The 17,711-nt window shown below is 34.6% G+C and overlaps 1 protein-coding gene across 1 annotated transcript in view; it reads left to right on the forward strand.

Annotated features, from left to right (window-relative positions):
• The window catches only part of LOC139693931 (proline dehydrogenase 1, mitochondrial-like), an 88,625-nt gene that overhangs the window by 67,717 nt on the left and 3,197 nt on the right, over positions 1-17,711 (forward strand). Inside the window, exons 4-11 of the mRNA XM_071592271.1 lie at positions 2,323-2,468; positions 8,520-8,584; positions 10,555-10,748; positions 11,454-11,628; positions 13,253-13,363; positions 15,233-15,364; positions 16,779-16,975; positions 17,315-17,403. Coding sequence (XP_071448372.1) covers positions 2,323-2,468; positions 8,520-8,584; positions 10,555-10,748; positions 11,454-11,628; positions 13,253-13,363; positions 15,233-15,364; positions 16,779-16,975; positions 17,315-17,403 — 1,109 coding nt within the window. The remainder of the gene's footprint in view (positions 1-2,322; positions 2,469-8,519; positions 8,585-10,554; positions 10,749-11,453; positions 11,629-13,252; positions 13,364-15,232; positions 15,365-16,778; positions 16,976-17,314; positions 17,404-17,711) is intronic.

The following is a 17,711-nucleotide window of genomic DNA, read 5'->3' on the forward strand; positions in this document are numbered from 1 at the left end:
CCAATTGTAAAAATTGGTTATGTTGTAAAATTAGCTGGTTTAGGGTGGAGTCTAGATCATTGTATGATCAATTTTGAAAGTATCTCAACATTAGATTGAGTAGCTTCAGGCGTGATGTGGTGGAAGTCAAACATAATGAATAACTGATCGTAGCACTTTTCTATTTCATACTTTTGAGTTACGGTTTTTAAAAATTGAAATTTGAAATCCAAGTTGGTAATGATGGCATAACAACATGCATCAATTGAAATTTACTTCAATAATCGAAATACCTTTAGATATTTCACTGATTGCCAGTCAAGAGGGATCAAAACGGTTGCTTTCTTCAATGCTACTGCCTTGGTGAAATTTGTATAATTGAGTTTCAAAACATTAATAAATAATAATAATGATTTTCATTAAAATATTTCATGGCCAAAATATCGCCATGATAATGAAAAGTTAAGTCTTTTCATGTTAACAATATCCTGCATGCAAATTAGGGGCAAGTCTCACATATCTGGAAATTGTAATACAGAAAAAAAAGTTAAAGTTATCCATTCATTCTTGTTTTTCTCATCTTAATAATATACTGGTTAGCGAGGTATTCAAATGAGTCCCTGCTGTAGATAGATTTAAAAATCATTTTTGACTTCATCCAGTGGATATGCTGTTTCTTAAAAAAAGTTGAAAAGAATAATGGAAGGTATTACAGATCGTAATTTGAAATGAACTTTCTAAATTCTCTTTGGACTGTATAATTTGGTTAATTCCAGCATAAAATGGGTCATAGCACAAGGGTATAATTTTTATTCATCCCAGTCCTTCTAAAGATCAAGATCTTTCATGTGTTGAGGTTTGACTTGAAAAAAATCATTCTACTTGACTGGAATTTGAAGAATGTTCTACCCATTTTACAAAGGTTTGTGTGAACCAGATACACCAAGTTTAAATGCTGGCAATTTTAGATGGTTTTTTATTGCCCCTTAATTTTGCATAGCCCTTTGTTCCCTGACACGTAACTGCAGTGTGAAATTTCAATGATTCTTTTTCTCCGATAATTAGATTTTTGATTTTTAAAAACTATTTCTGTGTCATAGCTGTGTAAAGTCGATTTTTTTTCTGAAGCATTTGTGTTTATTATGAAGTTTGCTTAATTTTGGTCTGTTTTGCTTTGTTTTTCCGTGAATTTAGTTATTTAGAAAAATATTCCCTTAGATCAATAGTGTACAAAGTATTATCCAAGGAAAGGCTTTTCTAGTTGCTGAACTCACCCACCGATAAATGGGATAAATACCTGTCAAGGAACTTTGGCCAGTGAAATTGCTTAGACATGACTTGAACATATCTTCACTATGAAAATAGATACTTAGTATGGAAAATAGAAAGAAGACTAAGAAAATTCAATGTAAACAAACTTGGATGCATTTGAAAGATTATCAATACTCTGAAAATATGATTTTTTTTTCATTAAGTGTTCTAAACTTGCCTGGTTTTTGTAGATTTTACATACATGTGTGTTTGGTGAGATATTGAAATCATTAACTATTGGGGTAGTTAAGTATATACACACCAAACTTCATATACGCTGGACCTAAAACATATCTTGTAGAAAGTAGCAGTAAGAAATTAGTTAACCTGCCTACATTAATGATGTGACATAAACTTCGGTATTTAAGACATTTTAGGACTTCTGTTGTCTGCATTTTCCCAGATATTGGTGATCAAAATTTGTGGGTTCTCATGATAGTTGGTAATCATGAACATGTTGGTGGTGTAGGAAGTTTGTAAAATTGTGTACCTGCAATGAAGACCTCATTTTTTGTTTCACCATGTACATTTCATTATCAATGGTGGAAAAATATAGTGTTGACTGCATTAATGATCATCATCTAAAATCACATAATTATACTTAAATTTATGTTTAGTAGTAAATGGATGTTAACTTTTGTGGTATGTATTTATATTTAGTATTTGTATCTGTTAAGTGGCTGAAAAGCAACTTCACTAAATGGTAAATGTTTCTTGTATATCTCTCCTGAGAATGATCACATACTACATCTCATAAATTAATGAAGACTCGTTATTATTTTAACTAGTTTTTGTATTGCTGTGATTCCTCCAATGATGACGTAACATTATTTCATGAACAAATGGAAAAATCTATTTAATTGATACCACTTGCACCAAAATGCAAAGGAGAAATGCTATTGTGCCTTTATAAATGTGAAATGGTTGAAAGTTAGTGTATTGGTGTTACATTTGGCAGAAGTATATATTCTTTGACTGTCCTTGTTAACAAGAATTCTGTGAAAGGTATTTTAATTATTTATTTTTTTAAATAGGCACAATCAAACGGTATCATGTGCACAGAGAGTTTGCAGATCGTCGTTATAAGGTGGAAGGAGCTAGAACATACTTCTATCTCAATGAAGCTCAATGTGAAAGAAACCTGGAAGTTTTTCAGAGATGTTTGGAAGCTACCTCAGGTACAGTTTCTCTCCTGGGGTTTCCGCCCAAATTTAGTCTTAGAATTAGTCATACATGTTAGAATAAAGTGAAAGTTGAGAATCCATACACCTTGCTTGGCTTTGAAATTTGCCATTTATAATTATTTTCAATGTTCACTGAAATTGTTAAAGCTTAAAAGTTCCCATTGTTTCATTTATTGTTCAAGAATGGATTTCAATTGCAAAATCATAAACTTTTGAGTATCTGTTACTCTCAAGGATTTCCCTTGATTTATTTAATTGAAGTTGTTACCAGTCCATTCTTGTTGCAATGTGCTTATATTTGTCAATTTGGAAGAACATTATGTTTAAAAAGATGCTTAGTTTTAAATTTATTTTGCAAATTTTTGTCGAAATGCAGTTTTCTTTGTTCATCCCTCTGTACTGCTTGATATGGGAAGTATTTTTTTCACATAGTATGTTTTTTCAGTGTTAAATGTATGAGTATGCCCCTGTTGGATCTGCAATGTATTGCCCTTCCCAAGTTGAATATGCAAAGAGTGTACTCTGTGGAAAGGGGTTTGTTTTTTTAAGATAAATATAGTAAGAAATTAAAAATCAGTTTTTATAAATTCAGTATTCCAAGAATTTTCTTTAGAATGTGAAAGAAGAAAATTGACCTGATTAAGTTTGTTGGAATTTTCTCTCACTATGATAAAACTCAATTGAAAGTATTATTTTAAGATATATAGCCTGTAAATTCTTTTATGAACTTAAGAAATTTAAAAATTGATTATTGTTTAACCCAGAATGACTATCATTTGTCATTAGTTTCTTCAAAATTTATTTGGCCACTTTGAAAGATATTTTAAGAATTCACAGGTTGCTGTTCACCGTAGTATGTCTGTATCTTAAAAAACAAACCCTCTCCCCTAAAATGATGCAAGTGAAGTTGTCCTCATCCTGGGTGGGAGTAGAATGCAAATTGTTTAGTGGGGTAAGTGGGTGGGCTTTCACCTTTGTGTGATGCAACCACTCTTTTCCAGACTTTTGAGCCCCTGTAGCAACGCATACGGTACACACCTTCAAGAGGAATGCATACAAGTTTGGGGCGCTTTGGGTTTAAACGGGTGCAATTGTGCCCCAACTCCAGTCAGTCCACCTTCTTTACCTCTTCCTTCAATCTCTCTATTCCATTTGCCATAAGGGCTGTCATGCTAACCTTCTCATACCCTCATACCCTTCTTGTCATTCATTCTACATCAGTCCCCAATCCCTCATCCTCGATCCTTTCCTGGCCTTTGCCCTAGATGCTTCTTGTTCCTAGCCATCACCCCCTTCACCTCACCTTCCCTAGGACTCCTGATCCTCAGTACCATCTTCATCAAGTGGCTGTCATCATGCAAGGTGTTCCAAAAACTCATTCCCCCAACTGACCTCTCATCCCATTGTCCATTTTTTTCACATTTGCCCATCCTTAGGTACCTTTCAGGTGAGCACTATCCTCGGAAAAATGAATGAAAAGTTAATGCTTGAATTGTCATGATTTGAACTCGTAGCACAAAGAATTTTTTCTTTTTTTTTTCAATTTTGCCTAGTCTCATTTGAGACTCACTAAGCCTCAAGCCAAAATAGAGCCTCTTTTCTTGGGAAGTGAATATTTTCTAATCAGTTGTTGCTGATTTTTAAGTTTGAGTTTAATGCTCATGCCTACCATGAAAATTTAAATACGAATGTAAATGTTTAATGCACCACAGTGATTGATGGATCTCAGAGTGAATGAGGACAATTCTGTAATGAGTATTTGTTCACTTAAATTTGTAGTTAGTAAGAATTTACTCTGTTAGTGTGACTTGTGTGATCTCCTGGTGGTTTAAATATTTTTGCGAGAAAGATTAACTCTATCATATTGAAAAGCTCATTATAATGATTACAAACTACGTTTAAATGTGAAATTTGTCCTGTCTCTGCATAAATAAACTACTTGCCATTCTCTAAAGTATATTAGCGGTAACTGCCACACACTTTTTGGTGCTTATTGAAAATATTTTAATCGAGAAGATGGAAAATAATTCAATTAATGGTATTTCTGTTCATCATGGTTGGAAAAGATCGTAGCGGCAGGTGGATGCATTATTGAACATATTAGGGAAAGTATCACTAAATATTTATCCACCTGTTATTTTTATATTTTGAGATAATATGATGCAGGACATCATTATAAAATTGGACTCTATTTTCAATGCATTAATGTGTGAAGACTGCCTGTTAAATTAAAATGGAAGCTTCATCGGGTACTAGTCAGTTCCTGCCAGAGCCCTTGGTAATCATTAGTTTTTTTTAGTGTAAGGACCCTTGAATACATTCCAATTACTCTTAGTTCAAGTTGTTCACGCCTTAAATAGTTGGCTCAGTGTTAGAGGATTTTTGAATTCGTTTGTTGGCGTATTGTTATCCCCATCTTGTGTAAAATCAACTGTGTGGCATGCTTATAAAGTTTTTAATCCAAGTGATATATTTATTTTTGTATTTTTTGTCTTTCAAGAGTGCTTGCATCAACTGAAAAGGCTAACTATATACAGAATCCATCACATTGTTTGATTTCACTCTAATAAAACGTGATTTGATAAAATATTTTTCATAGTTAATTCCTCTTAGTAAGTAACAAGTATTGCTCATTTCTTAAAGCATTTTTAAAACAGTAGGGAAAAAATAATTTGAGATACATCATGGAAAGTTATGAATGGATATATTAACTTCATTTGAGTATAAATTGTAATGCTTTATTGATTTTTGTGTCTGGCTTGTCTGGTTGTTAATGTTGCAGAATTATTCTCTCAGGAAATCTATCAATCACTATGGTATAAAATCATGCCAGCTATAATTGAGAATATTCATCTTCATCATTTAATGCATAGAATTATTTTAACTGGCTAGAATTATGAATGAACTAGAAAAGTATTTACTCTTTAATCTGATTTGCTTTTTTTTGAATTTGAAAAATTACAATTTGGTTAAGGAAATTGCACGTATGTTTAGTCATGCAGAATTTTTCCTCATTTTGATTCATTTATAAAACTTTTTCTGGTCATTGACTTTTCTAGCTAGTTATCAATTTCATAAGTGATCATTTACCCTTAAAGAAATTTCTCCTCTGGAGATTAATCATCTCTTTAATGTGGCATTCCATGAAAGAATATTGTCCAAAAAATAATTGCTTTGAAAATCAAGAGAATTTTACAGAAAGAAGGAAAAATTATTTAAAATATTTGACATTTTTTTGTAGAGATTGATGTTAGGATGCACTGGAATCTGATGATGATTGGGTTTGAATACTAATTTATGATTTGGTAGTCATGGTTTGAAGTTTCTTTTATTTATAAGAACTTAATATAGCATTGGTTAAATTAGAACAGTTATCACCTGTGAGTGGTGTTGAACTGGGAGGGACGAAGCTGTATTCATACGAGATATTATCTTTTGGTTCTCATTATGATTTGGTAAATTAAATGATATGGACTCTGAAGCCTAAAGATGTTATCTGCTAAAGAAGCCTAAAATGTTATCTGCTAAATAATTTAAATATTTTAGACAAATATGTTTCAATTTATGAGTTCCTTGTATTATACATAGACATACTTCCAACTACATGAGATTCCATTGCATCCTTATGTAATGATTGATTTTATATGAATCTTCATTAAAGTGCTTAGGAGTAATAACCACACTCTTTCCAGGAGTGTACAGATGAGATTGTATAACTGAACTGACCATAGAAAACCATTTGATACACAAATACCAAACTGGGCTGATTGCTATGGTGATAAAAAAAGCCTTTTTCAACTGATAACCAAATAGAGTGAGAACAAATGTTATTTTTTGTCCATGATGAGGCAGTAGCTCTTGCTGGAGTAACCAGAATTTTTCAGCTCAGGTTTGTACATGGTGATGTTTTTGTAAGTGGTGTGGCAAAGAAATGAATCTTGTTTCTTAAATAAATATTGCCCGAGGGGAATCAAACAATTGTTGCTGAGGTCACATGCAATTTTAAATGTTCCTTATGCTTGAGTTCTTATCCCGTACAGTCCAGTTTTGTAAGGTTGTGTTTCAAAGGTGCTTCTTTGTTTTCTGAAAATTATCTCTTGTCAACGATTGCAGAAAGGGCAGTGATATTTGCTTGTCAGTGAAAAAAGAGTATGTAACAAAAAAAACAAAAAAAAGGCTATAAGAGGCGCTTAGCCAAGGCAATTTGATGGCTGTCTGCTCTCGGAACTGTAGATATTGGATGGAGCGGAGGATAAGAAGGGTGGGCACAGGAGGGCGATCGGTTTGCTGAATTAGGGATAGACAGAGAAAGAGAGAGAGAGAATGAGAGCGCGAAAAGGCGGAGGAGGAAGGGTGTGGAGGTGTGGGGGGGGAGTGTGGGGGTGGAAGTGGCACCCCCCCAGAGCCCTCCTCCCTCTCTCCCTCCCGTCCCTGGAAGGGAAGGGCGCACTCTGTTCAGCTTCCACAACCACACCAGAAGATGAGGAGAAGGAGATGGATGAGGGTAGATAAGTCTTAATTCCAACCTTACTATTAAACAAAATGCTTTAAAAATTTAAACAATGTATTATGTAGATAAATTCTTTTTGAATCAGAATCAGTATCCATGCTCATTTAATACATGAAGTTGTCTTGCCAGGCTCTGTATTGTACTTTGATTTTTTTAAAAGATGCATTCAAGACTTTTCATAAGTGAAGGCAATTAATGAATGTTTTTCATTTAAAGAATTGTAATGTGGTGTGTGAATTAGTTGCTCTTACTTATTAGTGCATATAATTGCTCATTGTTGTTTCCTGTTTGATTTATTTTTGTTGTTATTATAAATGTAATATGAATTGAAGTAGGGGTGAGTGGGAAAATCATTTCAGGATTCAAGGGTAAGGGGTTTGGTAAAGCATTTTCTAGATGTTTTAAGGGCTGGAATTGCATTGAAAAAACTTAAACGCTGTGAAGGAATATTGTTAGGTGTTAGGCTCGTGTAATGATTTATCTTTGACTATAATTAAAGTGTCTTTCTGCTGTCTAAGCTCCTATTTTACATTAATTCTTTACCTTCCATGTATTTGTTTCTCCTTATTACACAAAATGTAATCAATGGATTTTTTCATTAGTCCCTGTATTTAAATTTGACTGCGAAATCATTTTCCATTGCTTTAGATGTTAAACAGAAACTTCCAAAATGGTTGTTGTTTTTAATCTAGCTGTTAACCAACCTCTCATTTGTCCTCTCAGGAAGGTGTCGGAATAAAATTTCTTTCTTAAAGTTGTATTTGCTATTAGTTTGCTACTAGTTATACTATTGAAGAACAAATTCCTGATTTAGAGGATTCCTGCTCATCCCTATTTTCATGACAATCAAACTCACCTGTAATAGTAACTTCCTAATAATGACTTCATTATTAATCTTAGGATAAGAGCCTGATTTTTGTTTTTCCTATATTTTTTAAATTTGTATTAAAGCCAAAATTGCCTCTTTAGCAAGTCTGCTTTTGTTTTCTCAGAAATGTAGAGTTTGTTTTCAAATTGTTTCATTAGAATTTTTTTTAAATTTGAATTAGTAAAATGTTTTGTGATACTTTTTATATTTTTATGTAATTTCAATTTAGCACTGAATTCTCACACCACTATTTTGATAGCAATATATCCTACAATGGCTAAGTTTTATAATGGCATTTTCTTAATTATCTAAAGGAAGTACATTTAAAAAAATTCATGTTATTATAACTGTTTTGATAAATGATATTGTTATGACTGAAGTCACCATAAACTTTAAACTTAGTCATTGTAAAAGTTCAGCTGATGTTAAAGACTCCCACTTAATCAAATGAAATATTGAATGTGAATTTTGTTGTGCACCACTTGACTGAATAGAACTCCATTCCTTTGGAAAGGAATATTTTTTTTATCAACCTCTGACAAATAGAGACGTTTTCAATCTATACTCTCTGGCTCACCTTATCCCTCATATATCATCTCTGGAATAAGGAATCAGCTTGTGTACTTTCAATGTATAAACTATTAACGAATTTACATTTATCTTACAGGTACTACATATGGAACTGGATTTACTGCAGTCAAATTAACTGCTCTTGGTCGACCACAACTTTTGGTAAGGCTAATTGTGAAATATTTGTAAAAAATAAGAATGGGTCAAATTCAATTAAAATCAAGCATGGATATCTCCAATGATTGCAATTTTGTGTTTAGTGAATGAATGTGTTACAAAGCCATGCATAGTGTATACGAAAAATGCCTTTAATGAAAAAGAATATTTTTTGTTCCAGCAGAAAAATGTTTCAAAGTAATCTAAGCCTGTTTTGATAATTTATTTCTATTACTTCCATGTAAATATGTATGCTATTCCTCTTACATGGGTATTGTGTCTAAAAAAACTATCAACTTGATTTGCAATAAATTTGATGCATTTAATTTTTTCAGTGAAAACAGAAAACCTTTTATATTATGACCATTATAAATATATCTCAAATTACCTTAGGCTGTCATTTAATATTTTGTGCAGTTTTTCATTCTTATCTAAAAGTGGTTATTAAACAAATATTTTTATCTTTAGTGACACTTTTTTGCATCATGGTGAGTTATATTTGTGATAGTCATTACTATAGGAAATTATCTTCTCTATGACTCAAGCCTTGGACAATCATAAGTCTCAAATTGTAGGAATGTTTCAACCATTGCAAATTTGTCCTGTTATCCAATTTCATGAATGTATCATTATGGAGTAATTCGAGAAACACAATTCCTTATAATGCTAAAAAAAAAGTGTCATCAGGAACATTGGAAAGGGATGCAGAAAGCTGCTAAAGAAACTATATAAATAGTAAATAAGAAAAGAATAAGGAAATCATGGATTCCAGACAAGATGGTTAGAAAGATGGATGAGTATAAGGAGTGAAATATTAGACCAAGGAATGAAACAAATGAGGCTAAAGTAGTTAAATGGTAGGAGCTGTGAAAGGAGATGGGAAGCTTACAGAGAAAGTGGAAATTGGTGTACTGTATGGGAAGGTGAAGGCACTGTCAGGAAGTGAAAAGAGAAAATCGTTGCAATCAATTAAATATGAGTCAGGAAAATATTTGAAACAGAGAGAACATAATTGAGGTTAATAAAGAATATAATTGAATATCGGTGAAGGTATAGATGTAGTGAGGTAAGGAATTATGGTTTAAGAACAAGGAATGATGTGGGGAGAAAGTAATAGAGTTCTGCTAGAGAATATTGAAGGTGTGATAGAAGGGGAATATTTGGCAAGAGAGGGAAAGGTAGAAATAAGATACGCATGTTGGATGGAATGAAGGGAACTAAGAAGAATGCAGAATAGAAGTAGGGTTTATTGCAGTTTTGGATGTCTTGTCGTTTATTTAGGAGATGCAAGGAATCATATTGTTATACCATTTTGTAGTCTTGTGTCCATCCAAGACTTACCTTAGCTGGTATAGCAACAATTTCAATAATTTATTAAGGCAAGGGAATGGAAAAGTAAGCTATGATAATAATCAGGTGAAAACTTGTTAACTTTTAAAACTAGGGAATGAAAATTGGTATTTCAAAATCTTATTTGGAATATGGCAATATGCAACAAATTTGATAATATACTATACAATGGAATTTTATGTGTTCAATATTCAGTTGTAGGTAAGAAGTAGATTTTGAAAAGTATTTGAATCCCACCATTGCGTTTTGGATATTATCACCACAACGTTTCTCTTAAATTATTTGAAATTATGTAAAACAAGTATTTTATTGTGAGTGGTCACTAAGGGAATATTGGGAATTCTGGTTGAAATTTCAGTGTAGTATGTAGTTAAAACTGTACTTTTACACAGTATTTAAGTTAATTAACAAGCTCATTTTTGCTTACAGTACTCTCAGATTTCGTGTTTTGAAAACTAGTTTATAAATTAACTTGATTTGTTTGGAAAAGTAACAAATTAGTTAAGATTACGAATTATCACGAAGTATCAAGCAAATATATTTTGGCTAAATACCTAGGTGTTTCTTCATAGCCTAAATATTGCTGTTAACTTATCTTCTCACCTCTGCTTTCTCCTCATTTACAGCTTCAGCTTTCTGAAGTTATTATGCGCACACGTCAGTATTTTTCTGAAATGACTGGAGAGAAGGGACCAGTCAAAAATGTTCTTCAGAAACATGTGCATCCTGAAGATTTGCAGAAAAAATTTGAGCAGGCACATATCCTTAGCGAAGCTCCTGTGAAGAAGTTTCTGGATAAAATCACATATGATAGGGATGGGTAAGGATCTCTCAGATTTTTAGTAATAATAGTGAAATGTCTATTAAATAGATGGACTTAACTATGTATGTATGGAAGATCGTATTTTCTCTCTGAAATGTATCACTTTGCTTCTTCCAAAAATTGTGTATTACCCACAATTATGTTTGCCATCCCTTCCTTGGTCATGAAGGAAGGGATGAGGGGCATATAGTGACTAGTAGTGGTAATTGGACACCATGGGGGCAAAAGTTTACTTAGTCTGGTGTTTGAGTGGGGAGGAAGAAATTTTTGTTGGCTAGCAAGTAGTGTATAATTCCTATGGATTACAATATCCAATTGTTCCATTGCAGTAAGGCTAGGGCCCTTTTATGTCTTGTATAACAATTGTCCAGTCAAAATCAAATCAAAAATTAAAATCATATATAATTATATCTGGTGTACATGTTTCCATTATATTTTGAACTACCTTCAATTCAGGAGGAGATGAATGCATGCTTATGATGGAGGAGATGAACTTTTGCTTGTGGAAAATTAATATTTTAACTTTGAGAAATAATGAGTAAATTTCAATCAAGAGTTTTTTAGCTCAAATAAATATATTTACCCATTTCACTCAGTATCTTATTAATTTACAAAGCAGTATATTTTTCACAGTATTATATTAAAAAATAAATGTAACAAACTGATTTAAAAATTTATTCATTGATGTTTTTCTATTTGCAGTGTGATTCACTTGTTTCCCTGGAGTGGGATTATTGATGAAAATGCTCAGTTGAGTGAGACATTTAGAGTTCCAGATCTCAAAACTGGTCGTATGGTTCGTCTAATTACGCAGCTCACTCCTAAGGAAGAAGAAATGTTCCGAAACATGATTCGACGTTTGGACACTATATGCAAGGTAATTCTTTGTAAATATGCAATTGTAATGAAAATATTGCAATTCTGATTGTTTAATTTTTGGAATCTCTTTGGTGTTTCTGAATTGGTAAAATTATGCTCGCAAAATATAAATTGCCAGGAAAATGTTTTTTAAATCTATAGATTAATGTAATATTTTATATATAAAAGATTGAGGTTTTCACAATTTCTCAATGTTTTCAACTATGTTATACAGGTTGAGGCAACATAGCTTCCTTTTTTGAAAGCGTTTTGCATTTGAAAAAAGGAAGTCATGTTGCCGCACCTTGTATATTTCAGAAGAAATAGTAAAACGCCTGTGTATAGTCTAATGGGAAACCTTATGATTTTAGGTGTATGCTTCTATATTGGTTTTACAAGCCTAATGACGAAGAAAGGGGAAGAAAACTCCAATGGCCGTAAGAATTAGTTGCCAATCTCTCGTCAGACCAATTGTTGTGTTGGTGTGACGGGAATCACGTCAGGGACCAACCACAACCTCTCGACCAGAATACCCTCTGTGGTGGTTTACGGGAAATTAATCTGCGTCAGGGACCAACACACAGCCACACGCACACTATCCTGACTGAAATCCTTCACGAGGCTGTGAGACCCTGTTAAAGAATTTCAGATGGAGATGGAATCCTTCACGAGGCTGTAGAGTAGACCCCGTTAAAGATTCCAGGATATTCTCAAGCACACACTCGGTGATTGGCACAGACCAATCACACACACAAGCACTCAAGAAACGCACGCACACTCAAAAGGGCCCAACTTCTGGGAGAATCTGGACACAGGTAAAGAGCAACTAGGAAATGCGTCGAACACGCGTGTTTCGGCCACAAAGTGGCCCTCTTCAGCGAACCGAAGGGAAAACACCTCCAACACAAGGTTGAAAGTAAACAACCGGAGACAAACGTCATATTTATATAGAGACTGTGGGAGTTGGGGGGACCAATCGAAATAGGTGGAAGATGGAAAGGGGAGGGGTACTTTAAACGTATTGGTGAAGAGGAAGGAGGGGGGGGGGGGGAAAACAGATACCAAGGGACTGAGTGGAACGGGAAGGAGTAATTATTGAAGGAGAAGGGGGGGGGAGGAGGAGGGAGGGGAGAAGGGGGGAGGAGGAGGGGAGAAGGGGGAGAGGGGGGGAGGGATTATTGAAGGATGGGAAGGAAGGAGGTGCTTTGTGGAAAGCACTTTGAGTGAGTACGACATCCGTCGGATGGGACGTTACACTTCCCCTTGACGCCTTTCGATAAGAGCAGGCTAATGCTAATGGGTTTCTCTCCACCCTTCCTTTCCCATCCATCCCTAATGGCGCAAATGACCTTAAATATCGGTCGCCTCCCATACGTGATTCCCGTCACACCAACACAACAATTGGTCTGACGAGAGATTGGCAACTAATTCTTACGGCCATTGGAGTTTTCTTCCCCTTTCTTCTTTAATTGAGAGGCCGTAGAGCTCATTATTTCTTGCTAAGCCTAATGACAATGATTATATTGTGAGAATTACAAATTGTGCTCTAAATGTAGATAAGTACATTAATTATGATCACTCATGACTCTTGGGCAGGGAGAGTGTTGATTTACACTGCTCAGTTTATTTTTCGTTTTTCATAGATGGCACAGGAATTGGATGTTCGCATGATGATTGATGCAGAGCAGACCTACTTTCAGCCAGCTATTTCTCGAATAACCCTGGAAATGATGAGAAAGTACAACAAAGAAAAAGTAAGTATAGAAAAGTGGTATTTTTGTTGTTGTGACATTGAATGCCTGTGAAAACTAGTTTATAAAGGAAGGGGATCGGATGGTATGGTGGCTAATATACTGGCTTTCCACTGAGAGGGCCCAGGTTCAAATCCTGCAGACAAATATTTTTCAGTGGTATCCCAATCCCCACTTGAGGTGCTTTGTGGAAAGCACTTTGAGTGAGTACGACATCCGTCGGATGGGACGTTACACTTCCCCTTGACGCCTTTCGATAAGAGCAGGCTAATGCTAATGGGTTTCTCTCCACCCTTCCTTTCCCATCCATCCCTAATGGCGCAAATGACCTTAAATATCGGTCGCCTCCCATAAAAATTAGTACTGCAAAAGAGGGAGTTTTGCAATATCTTTTTCTAGTCAACTTTTGAGCATACTTTTGCCTCTTATTTCTATAAATGCTTGCAAATTGTTTTAAAATTACATTGTAAAAAGGTATGTATCAGTCGTATTAGAAGTAATGTAAATGAACATCTACTTCGACCATTTCGGTCCCAAACACTTTCGAGATACGTAAACTGTTCTACCTGCCCTATTTTTTGCCCTCCTGTTATAATGTTGAGCTTAGCTTTTATCTTTTTGGAAATTCCCATAGCCTTTGTTATATTTCTATGTATTCTCATCCGATATCTATGGCGCTGACTTTCCAACTCTCTCAGCAATGCTAGCCCATGGCTGACTGACAAACTAGAGCGTGGTCATTAGAAAAACTAATTAATTTAATGAACTCCCCGCTGATTTTCATTCCTATTTCCCAGTCTTCCCATGCCTCTGTAATCATTTCCTGCACATATACGTTACAGCACCGGTGATAATGGACAACACTGCCTTACTTTTTCTAACACAGCCCATCCGGACTCTCCGTCCCCCACTCGCACCTAAGCAGTCAGAGACATGTACAGGTTGCGGATTAGCCTCCTATCCCTCCAATCTATTCCTGTTTTCTGCATTATATACGAGGGTCATCCGGAAAGTAGTACCCGTTCGTGAAATAAAGACACAAAAGTAAATATTAACAAACATAAAAAATTTTATTTGAAAGAGGATACTTTAAACTACTTCTCAACATAATCTCCAAGCAAATTAAGGCATTTGTCATAACGTGTGACAAGTTTCTGTATTCCTGCTGCATAGTCCTTCGCCGCCAGCTCATTGAGATACGCGAGGGACCCATCTTGCACAAATTTTTGCATAATGCAGATGGTGTTTAACAATTTCATGAACAATTGTTCGAGAAACATTGGGAAAATGCTCACAGATGTCATCAATTGTGACGCGCCGATCGTTCCTCACGAATTCGTCAACTGAGCTCACCAGTTGGTCTGTAATGACAGACGGTCTCCCCGAACGCTCATCGTCGTGTGTGTTCCCCCTCCCCATGTTGAAGTTGCGACACCACCGCCGAACAGACGACTCGTCCATTACATTGTCTCCATACACCTCCTTTAATTGGCGATGAATATCACATGGGCGAACGTTTCTTGCATTGAGGAATTTAATCACTGCCCTCACTTCACAACTGGCGGCGTTCTCAATTTTTTTAAACATTGTAAACAATCACAGAAACAACACAGGCAATGCTAGCGTCACGCAACTTGGCTCAGAGAAGGCAGACAAGCCACTGAAGCTATCTGACCTCGTCCAGCGGCTACTCGCGTCATCAGCACTTCATGCGGCACGAACGGGTACTACTTTCCGGATGACCCTCGTATAAACATTGATACTTTTGTGTAGTTTTATGTTGTATGTTAAACAATGAATTTTTGATAGATCACTTTATAGAAAAATAGATGGAATTGTATGCAATAAAAATATTCTCTTTGAAATTTCTAGGGTATTGTCTTCAACACATACCAGTGTTATTTGAAAGATGCATTTGATAATGTCACAATAGATTTGGAGCAGAGTGCCAGGCAAAACTTTGTCTTTGGAGCAAAATTGGTTCGAGGAGCTTACTTAGAACAGGTGAGTGTGGTATTTTTGACTTTGAATTCATTGCAGATTTATCAGTTAATGTTACATATTTGTTCTAACTAGAGTCTGCCATATGTCAGGTGATAGAATTATATTTTAAAGCAAGTACTATTCATGTATGTAACTAGATGAGCCCACAGATGTGCATCACAGGGTATTATGTAAATGCTAGCTGTAATTTATTCTTTTATTATGATTAGAAATTACCACTGAGGCTGAAGCTACGCTTATCGTAGACAATTTTCTCAATTAAGATTTATTCTTGAATATCTAAATTGATTCAGTTAAGTTTTTTGGGTGTACCACACCCAAGTAAAGTGCTAGGTTCATGACAATTTTTACATTATTTACTCCCTCATTTTACATTCATTTATTTATGTAATTTGGAGAAAAAATTTCGAAGTATGGCCTGGAATATATGGAATGGGAATAATCTGTTGTAGCAAAAAATTGATGCACACAATTTTGGGAGCAAACAACCCTGATTTTTCAAAATCAGAGAATAAGTTGAAGAATTCAAACTGCCTCCTTATCACTCTTTGTTTTCCATATTTATATTGTGAAAGGAGAAATATGAAATTAAGGACAAGATGAAGCCTGTTGTGCAGATGCATAGAGAAAATATTGTACTTGGTGAATTTCTTGACTAATTTTGCAATGAAGAAAAAACTAATGGAGGGTGCTAACCTGAATGGGGACGAGATAAAAAGAAACAGTGTTACAATAAATTATGTGAGAAGATAGTAGTAGTAGGTATAAAAGTATATAGAGGGAGGAATACAGTAAACTCCTGATTATCCATGCCAATGGGTGCATGATTAAGCACGGATAACAGAAATATGCAGAAAATATGGTCATGATGTGAATGAATAAATACAAAAATCTGCATTTTCATCCCGTATTATTAATTAGAGTTTTTTTAGCTACAGAGATTATATATTGTTTTCATTTTCAGCCATTTTATAAAGGTAAAGATTCAAGGAAATGGGCCATTACAATCAATGCATCAACTATTGATGAATGACATTTAATGAAATGAATATGATGATTAGTGAAAATCCAATGTGAAAATGATACTTTGTAGGTATGGTTGACTGTAACTATTGTCAGTGTGGTATTAAAAGAAAAGGTTTTGAATAACTAAGTTGATCTTCATGAGATTCATTGATGGTTTCTGGCATAACTTTATGGAACCGATTCATTATAAATAAATGATGATGAAGTTTTACGTCGAAACCCGGGTCGTGTGAATAAATTGTTCGTGTGGAACTACAAAGTTAGTCCTGTCATTTATTTCATGAGAGTCATAAATTTAAAAAAATTTAGGTGAAATCTCAAGAAATTTTTAATCCTTTGGAAAGTATTTAATTTTTTTTTGTTTTCCCTCCCTTTCTTAAATTTGTAGGAAAGGGCTCGAGCAGCAGCATTGGGTTATGAAGACCCAACCAATCCATCATTTGAAGCCACCTCAGAAATGTTTCATAAAACATTGACTGAGTGCTTGCGTCGAATCAAGGACAACAAGGAAAAAGGACAAGATCGGCGCATCGCTATTATGGTTGCTAGTCACAATGAGGATACAGTTCGTTTTGCAATTGATAAGTATGTATTAAGAGCTTTCTTTTACTTTTTTTTGGTTAAGTAATTAAATTGTTTTTATAAATTGAATAAAGTGAGCTGTAATTTTTGAATTTAAAAGGAATCCATCATGTTTGCCCCTTCAATGTTAGCAATCAAATATCTCCCAAATACATGCAGACTTGTTTCAGTTGGAGTGCATACCTATCAATTTTCATTGTGTGGCCTAAAATAATCTTGCTTTCAATGGATGCTCACTTGTGCTAGATAAATGGCTTACTCTGAAAAAGTGTTAGTTAAGTAGAAAAATGAACTCTTTTAAGTTGAATCTTGAATGGCTAATGCTTTTAATGTGACTTACAGGATGAACGAACTTGGTTTCACACCTCAGGAGAAGGTGTTGTGCTTTGGGCAACTTCTAGGCATGTGTGATTACATCACATTTCCATTAGGTAAGGCAGCTATTTACTTTTAGGTGGACATTTGAGGCATGGTCAACTCATATTTATACTAGTCTTCCCCCTCACTTTTTAAATTCAGTACAAAAATATCAGAGTGTAAAAATCATTCACCTTGACCAGGATTTGGGTCAAAGCAAATTATTTTTACACTCTGAAATTGTTGCATCAAAATGCATATTGGCTGATGACTCCGTTAATAATTACCATTGCAGCATCTCCCACAGTTTCTTGGAACTTATTGAATTGTTCAAGAACATATTAATGGTGATTCATTTTTAAGCCATAAAATGTTGTTAAAA

The sequence above is a fragment of the Hetaerina americana genome, unplaced genomic scaffold, assembly GCF_022747635.1.
Source record: "Hetaerina americana unplaced genomic scaffold, ioHetAmer1.1.p SCAF_5, whole genome shotgun sequence".
Classification (NCBI taxonomy): domain Eukaryota; kingdom Metazoa; phylum Arthropoda; class Insecta; order Odonata; family Calopterygidae; genus Hetaerina; species Hetaerina americana.